At 35.9% G+C, this 12,189-nt stretch overlaps 1 protein-coding gene across 2 annotated transcripts in view; it reads left to right on the top strand.

Annotated features, from left to right (window-relative positions):
* RELN (reelin) overlaps window positions 1-11,986 on the top strand; it is a 646,525-nt gene extending 634,539 nt beyond the window's left edge. For both annotated transcript variants that reach the window (XM_006834371.1, XM_006834372.1), the window contains one exon: window positions 11,890-11,986. In XM_006834371.1, coding sequence (XP_006834434.1) covers window positions 11,890-11,986 — 97 coding nt within the window. The remainder of the gene's footprint in view (window positions 1-11,889) is intronic.
* Window positions 11,987-12,189: the final 203 nt, after the last annotated feature.

Raw genomic sequence — 12,189 nt, 5'->3', positions numbered from 1 at the left:
CTTTCAGCTTGAGAAATGCTGAGCAACACCTTTCCTTGTGGTTTTCTAACTCCAAGTCTTTGCACAGTTCATTAAAATACTTGTCTTTGTCTTCTCAAGCTATCCTTTGAAATCTTCCTCATCTCACTTTGCTTAAGCAACTTTACTTTGGAAAGCAAGTTTCAGAGTCTCTTCTGACATCCGCTTTTGTCTTTCCTGTGTTTTTAACAACCTTTTTGCTTTCTTCCTGTATGATGTTCTTGATGTCATCCCACAGCTCTCTGGTCTTTGATCCTTAGTGTCTAATAATATATCATATCTATTTTTGAGATGGTCTCTAAATTTAGGTGGAATATGTTCAAGGTCATATTTTGGTTCTCGTGGACTTGTTTTCATTTTCTTCAGCTTCAGCAGTGCATATAAGTGGTGGGTGGTCTATTCCATAGTCTGCCCCTGGCCTTGTTTTAGCTGATGATATTGAGCTTTTCCACTATCTCTTCCCACAGATATAGTTCATTTGATTTTAGTGTGTTTCATATGGTGAGGTCTGTGTGTATAGTCTTCTTTTACATTGTTTAAAAAATTATTAGCAATGGATAAGTCATTGGTCTTACAAAATTCCGTCCTGTGAGATCTCCAGCATCATTTCAATCACCAAAGCCCTGTTTTTCAACTCCTTATCCATCCCCTTTGTTTCCAACCTTCGCTTTTCAATCACCAGTAATTATCAATGCATGTTGATTCCATGTTTGATCAATTTCAGACTGAAAAAGTTGGTAGGATTTTTAATGACTTCAGTGGTTGGTGCATAAGTTTGAATAATAATTGTTTTATCTGGTTTTCTTTGTAGGCACATGGATATTATCCTACCACAAATAGCATTGTACTTCAGGATAGATCTTGAAATGTTCTTTTTGACGATGAATGTGATGTCATTTCTCTTGAATTTGTCATCCCCAGAGTAGCAAAACATATGATTGTCACATTCAAAATAGCCAACACCAGCCCATTTCAGCTCACTAATGCCTAGGATATCAATCTTTATGTATTGCATCTCATTTCTGACAGCTTCAAATTTTCCTAAATTCATACTTTGTGCATTCCAAGTTCTAATGATGAATGGATGCTTGCAGTTGTTTCTTCTCACTTTGAGGTGTGGCTCATAAACGAATGAAGGTCCTGAAAGCTTTACGTCATTTGTATCATCCTGGTCAGCCTTACTGTAGGAGGCAGTTCTTCAACCTGAAGGGATCATCTTCCAGTAGTACTATGTCTGACAATGTTCCATTCATAAGGTTTTCGGTGGCTAACCATTCAGAAGTGGTCTGCCTCTTCTTCCTAGTCTGCCTTAGTTTGGAAGCTCTGCTGAAATCTGTCCACTGTGGGTGACTCTGCTGGCATTTAAAATCCAGTGTTACAGCTTCCATCATCAGAGCAACATGCAAGCCACCACAGTAAGGAAAACTGACAGACAAGTGGGTAGATTTTGTCCATAGAATGTTTCAATATTGCAACCCAAGGCTTGAATTTTTATTCAGTTTTTTTTTTAGCTTAAGAAATGTTGAGTGTATTTTTCCCTTTTGGTTTTCTAACTCTGGGATTTGCATATCTCACAATAATAATTTACTTTGTCTTCTCAAGCTGCCCTTTAAAAATTTCTGTTCATATCTTTTACTTCATCGTTTCTTCCACGCATGTAGCTTCTCTATATTCAATACCATGTTTCAGAGTCTCTTGGATATTTTCTTTCTTTACTATCTTTTTGATGACCTGTTGCTTTCTTCACATATGATATTCTCCACATCATCCCACATCTGCTCTGATTTTTTATATTAGTATTCAATGTGTCTTGAGATGGTCTCTAAATTCAGGTGAGATGTACTCAAGGTCATACTTTGACTCTCATATTAATTTGTTAACTGCCATGAGTCAGTTGATACTCATCGTGACCCTGTATAGGGTTTCCGAGGAGCAGTCCAGTGCTGATCATGTTGTTGTCATTGTTAAGTGCCGTTGAGTCAATTCCGACCCATAGTGACCCTTTATAGGGTTTCCAAGGAGCAGCTGGTGAGCTTGAACCACCGACTTTGCAGTTTAAACGGCTTTGCAGTCTGGCACATTAACCCACAGCACCACACCAGGACTCCAGTGCTGATCATAAAGTGCTGATCATAGACTTGTTGAAATTTTCATCAGCTTTAAGTTGAATTTGCATATAGAAATTGATGGTCTGTTTCACATTCAGCCCCTGGCTTTGTCTGATGACACTGAGCTTCATTGTTGTCTCTTTCCACAGATGCAGTTTATTTGATTCCTGAGTATACCATCTGGTGAGGGCCATGTGTATAATTGCTCTTTATGGTGTTGAAGAAAGGCATTTGCAATGAATAAGTTCTTCGTCTTGCAAAATTCCATCATGAGATCTTCGATGTCATTTCTGCTAATCAAGACCATATTTTCCATATACTGATTCTTTTTCTTTTCCAACTTTCACATTCCAATCACCAATAATCATTGCTGCATCTTGACTGTGCACATGTTTAATCACTTTCATATAGCAGAAATTGGTTAAAAAAAAAAAAAAGCAGTTTCTTCATCTTTGGCATTAGTGGTTGGTGTGTAAATTTGAATAATAGTCATATTAACTTGTCTTCTCTGTAGGCATCTGGATACTATCCTATCACAGCACTGTACCTTAGGATTGATCCTGATGTGTTCTTTTCGACAGTGAATGTGACGCTGTTCCTCTTCAGTTTGTTATGCCCGGCATAGTAGATCATATCAATCTACATAGTAGAGCATATCAATTCATGAGTAGTGGTGAACTTCTGATTCAAAATGGCCAATACCGGTCCATTTTAGTTCATTAAAATATTCCATTTCATTTTTGACACCTTTCCATTTTCCTAGATTCATACTTCATATATTACATGTTCCAATTATTAATAGATGTTTGCAGCTGTTTCTTATCATTTTGAGTTGTTCCCTACCAGCAGATGAAGGTCCTGAAAGCTTCACTCCATCTATGTTACTAAGGTTGGTTCTACATTGAAGAGTCAGCTTTTCCTTGGTCGTATTTTGATTGTCTTCCATTCTGAGGACCTCATTTTTCCAGCACTACATCAGACAGTGTTCCACTGCTATTCCTAAGGTTTTCAGTGGCCAATTTCTTTAGAAGCAGATCGCCAGGTCCTCCTTAATAGTCTGTCTTAATCTGGAAGCTCCAGGGAAACCTTTCCATCATGGGTGACTCTGTTGGTGTTTGAAATACTGGTGCCTTAGATTCCAGCCTCACAGCAGCACCCAAGCCACCACAGCTGTGCCACAGACTGAGAGATGAACAGTGAATTTATACAGATATACATATGCCTAGATATAGCACGTTTATTACACATATAACTCTTAAGAGCAAGTGCTCTCTTTAATGACATATCAAAAATGTGTTAAAATTCAAGGAATTACTTTTATTTTATTTTCCTTCTTTTTTTTTGAGAGAATAAATACCTCATGAATTTGAACTCAATATATAAGTTGTTTGAAAAATATAATACTAAGAAATTATATTTTTCAGACCTATGTTTTTGATGTTCTGCTCTGATCTCAGGATTTAATATTGCTATGCCATTGTGCCTTTCCCAAGTACTGCTTTTATGAGTCACAAAACATTTTAAAGCATTCATTAATTAATATAGCCTGGGTAGCCCTACAAATTAATTACTTCAATTATTTCATTCTATTTGCTTAATAAAATAAGCAGAAAGTTCCAGAGAGTTCAGAAAAAATAAAATATTATAATCTCTCAGAGGATCTTTAAACCAAGTGAGGCACAAAGAAACTAGCCAATGTTCCTGTCATGATCTACCAGTACTATTCATGATCTCTTTAATAATGGTCATATTATTGTTATCTAATAATAGTAATATTGATATCTTTGCTACAGAGGATGTATATTTAGGAATGCTCTCAGAAAGCCGAATGAATTGAAAATATCCCTTAACTATAGTTTTCCATGAGAGCATTCAGATCTGGAAACTAGTCGTAGTGAGTCCTTGAATGAGATGGGGAGAGCAGCTGACTGAGCTGCACACCCCATGACAGATAAGCACTACCTAACTGAACAGCTGTCAAGCAGACTACTAATATGTTTTTGCAACTAATGGTTGGGCCATATATTTCACTTAAAAAAATTATCAACTATTTTATTTTTTAAGTGAAGAATGGCCTTAATCTACTATATTACCTTAGTTTGCTTTTGAGCATGTGTACCAAGGACACATGTTCAAAACCTCTAGAAATCTAGAAAACAGTGGTCATGCATGGTCTCTTACATTGAGTTTAGTCTCAATCTTGCCCTTATTAACCAAGAAGACATCCAAGTTTGATGAGAGCAATTTTAGTACCTTTGAAAATATTTCATGGGTTATGATCACATCAGAAATGAACAAAATAAAAAAAAAAATACACTGCTATCCACTTGATCCCAACTCATAACAACCCTCCAGGATACAGTAGCACCACCCCACAGGGTTTCCAGGGTTCTACATCTTCACTAAAGCAGGGCAACACTTGGGTTCCAACTCCTACCTTTTGGTTAGCAGACAAGCACTTCAACACTGTACTTCCAGGGCTCCTTAATGAACAAGATAAAGAATATATTCTATAATTTAATGGTTTAATCTTAAAATACTACGTATGAAAGGATTTGGGGATCAGAAATACAGATATATAGAATGACAAACCTCACTCTATAAAGATTTTTTAAAGCACCCATTTAGATTTTAACAAGCAAAGTCATTTATGCCTTAGCTTGTTTCAGAGTCTGATCTTCCTGCTCTGATGATGTTCTTCAATAAAACCTGCACATGGACTGCACTTCATGACGATTAGCTCCCACTAATCCATCACATACCAGATAAACCCGATTGACAGATCATTTTTCCCAGCCTCACTAGCTTACGAAAAGTCCTCATTCTGTAAAAGTCTGAACGCTGTAGTCTAACACAGCCATTGACAATCAAGTGCCAGAAATCTAATCTTTCTGAATTCATTTGCTAGTGTGAAATAGTTGGTTTTTAGGACATGTTTTTGAAAACATTTGGGCAGATCCCTCACAAGATCCATGCTGATGGGGTTCTTCTTAGGATAAAAGAGCATTCTTTGTCTCAACCTCTTTTGTTGGGCACTCATACTTCTAACCTAAGAAATTACCTCACCCAACTATGCATTTCATCCACACATCACATTTCCTGCGTGTGTGTCTTAAGTCACACCTGTCATGTGTATAATAAAGTGGACCAAATTTTGCATGAGTACCTTGAAAACCAATTGCTCAGTAAAGGGTAAGCCTTTGTAAATTGATTTATTAAAAAGTGAATTATTACCACATTTACTGAGAACTGAAAACGAATGTATTACTAACTATGGATTTTAAATGCATTTATCAGACTTTAATAATATGAGCTCCATCATGACCATCCCCTCATGCTGTTCATTACCAAGATATTGTCACATTTTTGGCACAAATGATTTATGGAGACCAGCATATTACATTTGTTGCAAAGCATATTTATCCTTTATTAAATTTGACTTTTATCTGATGTGGAGAATTTTTATACTTTGAAAGGCCTGTTTCTTAATTTATCCAGGAAGCAGTATTTCTTAAAATGTAAATTGACAAATCATATATTTAAATTAACCATAGTAGTTACTGATATTAAATATTAATATTAAACTATTACTTTGATATTTCTATTTAATATGCAACATTTATGCCAAATGTAGTACTATAGCTACATATACCTTGACATATGGTTATGAGCAAAGATTGCATGTTGCATTACATAGAAAAGTAAAATTTATGTGTATATTGGGTATAGAAGAATAAGAAATAACTTCTTTAATTTTTATTTTCAAAAGAGATGAAAAGCCCTATATTGCGTCTAAGCCTGATCAGACTTTTATGAGTAATCAGAGTGCTGCATGCATTGAAAGGCATTTTTTAACTTGTGTTATATTTCATTATTTGCTGTCATTGGTTTTCCACTAGAGTAAGGTAAGTCCTCTTGCTAAATCTGGGCAACTGTTTACTAATAATTTCATCAGCATCACCTCAGTTAACTAAGAAGTTCTTAAGAAGACCTTTGCAACTGAAAAGAAAAATCTGTAAAAGACAAAAATTTTAATAGGATTGGGATATACTGGAACACTTGAAATCTATATCCATTTAAACTCAGAGTTCAGCCAAATTGAGATAGTTCCCTAATTTCTACAATGTTAGATACAACAGCATAGACCAGGGTGGAAACTTGCATCCTTCACTGCACAACAAATTAGACATAGTTGGTCCTCTGAGTCTGGGATGCACTCACAGTTTGTGATTTTGTTATGAGGGAAAAACACAAGTAGACATATAGTCTAAAGAGATAGGGTCTCTCCTTAAATATTGTGTCTTTCAAAGGCCCCACAGTACAGGAGATCCGTGAGAGTGTCTTGACTTACTAAGTCTATGCTGAGTTAATAAGTGAATTGACAGAAGGAGGTGAATTTACTCACAATACTTGAGAGTTGCAGTATACTTTCCTTAACTAAGATTTGCCACCCTTAATATATACTTACATTTGTCCTCTAAACATGGCAAAACTTAAGAAAGTGAATGATTGTCATTTAATAAATACCTAGATAGTGTGCTAGAAGTTTTCCTTCAATGTTTCAACTTCCTGGGATAGACATTAGGAGATACCATTATCACCCCTATTTAGCCAAGGAAGAAATATGAAATATGCAGCATTTATGAGTTATATTTGGATAAGCACTCAACTGCTAACCATAATGTCGGTGGTTCAAATCCACCAGCCACTTCTCAGAAACCCTATACAGGGTCACTAGGAGTTGGAACTGACTCAGAATGACCCGTATATCGGATGTAAGCACTGAACAACAACAGCAGCAACTTGTGCCTTACTCTTATTTACATACAGCCTTCCTGAAAATACGTGTGATCTTGAAAATAAAATGCAGAGCATCCTTTATGGAGGGTCATTGTTGTTAGGTTGAATGGTAGCTTCCTGTGATACCCTCACCACTATTGGAATGGAATCGTGGTGTGGCTCTGTTTAATCAGCACTGGACTGTAATAAAAAAGGTCAGCAGGTCAAACCTACTAGCTGCTCCTCAGAAACCCTATACAGGCTTGTATGAGTCGGAACCAGCTCAACAGCACTTAACAACAACAATATTGGTATACTGGCTAACAGTACAATGGATCCTTCTGCATTCATATAAATTGTTATATATTGTACCATCTATTTTGTTGATAAATCAATTACTGATCAGTAAAATTACCTCAATTTCTATGTGCTCAAATTCACTTCTACCAATTCTCTATGTTCTTCATTTCCTTTAGAAATCTATCAAGTGCAATTGGATTTTTTTTTCTGAAAATAAATAAGCTTAACATTTCTGTTTAAATCTCTTATAATTTTTTATTACTTGTTATTTGCTTACTACCTATCAATAAGTAAGCAAAGTAAGAGAGTAGCTTCAATGAACAGTCACATTTTAAAAGAGCAGGATCTTGCTCCATATTCCTGATGCAGAAACAGGGAAACATTGTGTAATTCAATATGCCATTGAAGCCCTTAAAGCCCTTAAACTCCTTCAGTAATAATGGCATTTAAATCAGCATTACTAAGAAGCCATTGATGTTCATTCTCTCGTCTTGTCTTTCATTGACTTACTCATAATGAGAGAATTTAAAAATGAACCCCGTTCTATCCATGGCCAAAGCAAACTGATATGTCAAGTGACATAGTTGATGTGCCTTGGAATGCATGTTACCTGTTTTTATTGATCTTATTATAAAAATTGCTTTACCATGTAATTATAGTGAAAAAATAAATCTAACAATCTATCACATTGTTATTGTATCAGTTATGAAATCTATAGCTATACAAATATAAATGGAGCCCTGGTGTGGCACTTTGGGTTAATGCGCTGGACTGCAAAGTCGGTTTGAACCACAAGCTTGGTAGTTCAAACTCACCAGTTGCTCCTCGGAAACCCTCTACAGGGTCGCTATGGGTCAGCACTTAACAACAGCATATACAAGTAGAAATAATTAAAATAGACTCACCAATCTGCTCCTCAAAAAAAGAAAACATAAGTTCTTTAAGCTTGTTACAACTCCCCTAATGTCCAACCCTGAAGGTTAGCAATTTTAGAAGTCACTTCACGATAGCAATTTAACAGCCACATCAGTTTATTGGCTGGTCCTGGAGACAATGTTTTGGCAAAACTTCCCATATTGCTTGATTTTATTTTATACACTAGAAAGATCTGCTTCATTTGATTCTGACCTTACTAACGTCAAAGATTAATATTTATATTTCAAATACCAAACTACCAGTTAGTTTCAAGGATGCTTTGAAAATGTGGCCATTTGATATTATGATTATATGAACACTAAGCATGTATGTTGCTGTTGTCAAATACCAAAGAGTCAGTTCCCACTCATAGTGACTCTATATATTCTAAGGAGTGGCTGGTGGGTTGGAACCACTGTCCTTGTGGTTAACAGTCCAGTGCTTATCCTACAGCATCACATCAGGACCCCAAACATGTATTACAGTGAACACATGACACAACATTCTCAATGATCCAGAGACCTGCTGATACATCTACAAGTGGCCTTCAGAACATTCCAGAAAAAATGGAATTAAAAGATAATAGAAAGCCCCCTCATATTTGCTCAAAATAAGAGCACTCATATGAATCAAAATGACCCGTATATCGGATGTAAGCTTCCACCACTGGCCTGATTGTCAGGGTAGTTAAGAGGTATAACCTGCTAATATTTATTTTCTCACAAATGGAGAGTTTAAATTGGTTCCATAGTACATAATTATAATTACATGGAGAAATTTCTTTAAAACATGAATGTCAACGTCTGTTAAAATTAACTGTTTCTTTGTTCCCATATATTGATTGAGATCACATTCGGTTGCATTTAGATAACTAAATGTTTTCAGTGTTCAGAGTTTTTATGTTTTTATTTAATGTAAAATATTCCACCTATTTTAAATTCTCTTTGAGTGCCTTATATTTTTATACATGTTTCCAACAGGATAATTTTTATTTCTTTAACTTTGCAATTATTCTTTATAGTTAAAGAGTAATGACTTACAACAGGAATCCAATCAGTAAGTCACCCAGAGTTCACCAGACATGCCCCGACCACCCCCAGGTCAGACAAGAGGCTCAGTGCTGTGATATGGGGTGGGAGAGCTGGGGAACAAGCCCCTACAGCAGGGGGAGTTTAAGCTTGAAGAGGCAAGATATGAACAGAAGTACACAAAAAGAGAGCAGTCTTGGACAAGGCCAGAGTAGAGGGGGGTGGAAATCACTTCTGTAGGAGGATCAATTATTTAAAATGTGATACTTGAACTGTAAATACACATTGAGGAAGTAACTGTGAGGAAGTAAGCAGATGAGGCAGTTAGAAAAGGTTCAAATCAAACATTAATAGAGTAGTCTGCTTTGGAGTGTAAAAGAAAAGACCTGAAAAACAGAATGAGATTAAATGTGTACAAGACTTGAACTGTCTAGCTAAATTGCTCCACAGACAGAATTTTGAAAGGGTTTAGAGCAAGGGAAAGCCAGCATTTGTGGGGAAATTAGCTGAAACTGGTGTGCAACATCAGTTGTGTATGTATGTGCAAATATACACACATGCATACACACAATTATGCATGCCATTGTACTTTCTTAGTATTTCATGGTCTCTTTCCAGTTGAACCTCTTTCATAAGAGGAAAGAATTGAGGTGAAGAGGGTAAGTTTAGGGGTCTTTGTGCTGGTACACTGAAAGCAAGGGCCCACCCAAAACCAAATCCACTGCTGTCAAGTTGATTCCAACTCAGAGTTGAGTCTGTAAAACAGAGTAGAAATATTCCCTAAGGCTTCCAAAACTGTAACTTTGAAGGAAGCCGACTGCCACACCCATCTCCCATGATGCAGCTGGTGGGTTAGAACCACCTTCATTCAGCAGCCAATTGCTTCACCTCTCTGCCATGAGGGCTCCTTTCCTGAGATTTTTGAGGAGAAGTAATAGGATTCTTTTCCTTGACCGTTAATTCATTCAATACATGAAATCATGGTTCTGTTACTGTTTTTTTAAAAAAACTTGAGTTTACAATTTGTATTTATAGCAGCTGATAGTAGTAAATAAATTTGCTTATCCTTCAACTATGGAACTGAAACTGATCAGTTTAGTTACTATATGTAATATTGCAACACTGGTGGAGGAAATACAGCAACTTGAAGACAATTTGGGGGAGGGGAGGGTGGTCTTTTTCTCTACAATGTCTTCAGATTATATTCTATGCTTCCAAGCATTCTGACAGTGTAGAAATCCAGGAGGGAAATTAATTAGCACTTTATTTTCATTTATAAAATATACATCAATTTGATGTATATCCTTTTATCAGATTTTCAGCACAGCTGCTACTGCTTTTTGATTAAGCACATCTGATGAAATTTAGTGTCTGCGTTTTCCTTTGAGACATTTTATTGCAAATTTTATTTCCTAATAATTTGTCTTCATTCTAAAATTGTTTTGTCTTAAAGCTCTCTGTATTTTACAAGTACCTTTCTGTGCTTAATTAGTATGATACACTAGGTTTAAAAGTTTTATTTTACACCTTGTCTGATAAATCTACAACCACTGATAACCCAGTGCAGTTATCAATCCTGCTCAGTGCAAATTGCCCTTTCCTTTCTCTTTATCCTAACTCAAGCTCATGTTACATTGATCTTCATGGCGGGATCACATCACATGACACCATCCCACTCCAGATGTATTTGTGAGTCAATGAAATTAGTAGAAAAGGGCTTTGGGGTCATCATAGTATTCCAGCGCCTCAGTGAATTTGGTGCATATAGAAGCACACACTCAAAACCTGTATATTGATACCATCAATAGACAGTTATTATCACTCAGGTCAGTGTGTGAAGATGGTATTTTTATTTCAATGATATTGTAAGTTATGATTTTTTAAAAGTATATTTGCCATACTAAAACTTTAGCAGCTATCAGTATTATATAGTTTACTAGGGCTCCTGAAATCTATTTTCAGTATTTTTTATCAGTATCACATTAAAGTATAGGGACTTCAAAAGGTTTGTGGAAAAATTCCATTATCTTTTATTCTATTTTTCCATGAATTCTTTGAAGCCCCTTGTATATGTAAGTATGAATGTTTGTATGTCTGTGGGGAGAAGGACTATAGAGAGACTTATATAATCAGTTATACTTTATTAGTATTTTATGGACTCTGTCAATAGAGTTTATAGAATATTTCCACAGCTGCGTATTGATTGAGGATGACTATGGAATCCAAGACTCAGAAAACCATCCTCGTTTTGTCCCCTGAGGCTGCGTGAAATAGAAAGGTCAATTCATACAGCTAACACATTTTTTGTTTGTCTTTATGATTTAAATTTTAAATGAGGATATTTGCTAAAGAGATTATTTTCCTACTTTTTAAAGATATATTTAAATAAAGTCATAGGGGGCATGAAATCCATGTAGGTAAACGTTTTCCGAAGCAGCTTAAATTTTAAATTAAATTAGATATCCAAAATATCCAAACTATCCAAAAATAGTTACAGTCCATTTCTGTTATAAATCAAGAAAATGTGCCATCTTCCCTGGTTCAGAGCTGAAGAAAAACTGGTATCAGACTTAAGTTACTTTGTCCTTGACTGGTAATGTCTGCCTGATCTATTAACCTTATAATTTTTCAAGTAAATCTCAGAGTAATTTAGGACCTGGAATAGATTTTGCTTTCAGTGATGGCGCTTACATGCTCTTTCTCTTTTCCCTCCTTCCCCCTCCCCTCTTTGGTTTGAACAGCACTCGCAAACAAAATTACATGATGAATTTTTCACGTCAACATGGACTCAGGCACTTCTACAACAGAAGACGAAGGTCACTTAGACGATACCCATGAAGAATCAAAAAGTTTATTTTTCTTTTCAACATGTGATGTGTTACTTTCCTTTTTCTTCTTCTTTCTTTTTTTCAAATAACCCTGCACTGCATCTGGTATCAGGAAATTTCTGTGAAGGACTTGCTGATTAACTTAAAGCCCTTCTCAAGACAGAGTGTAAACCACTTTCCCACACTGTGAACTAATGACAAGTGACTTATTTT

This window comes from Chrysochloris asiatica, unplaced genomic scaffold, assembly GCF_000296735.1.
Source record: "Chrysochloris asiatica unplaced genomic scaffold, ChrAsi1.0 scaffold00010, whole genome shotgun sequence".
NCBI classification, from domain to species: domain Eukaryota; kingdom Metazoa; phylum Chordata; class Mammalia; order Afrosoricida; family Chrysochloridae; genus Chrysochloris; species Chrysochloris asiatica.
The sequence above is the reverse complement of the archived record's forward strand: the minus strand, read 5'-3'. Positions and strand labels throughout refer to the sequence as shown.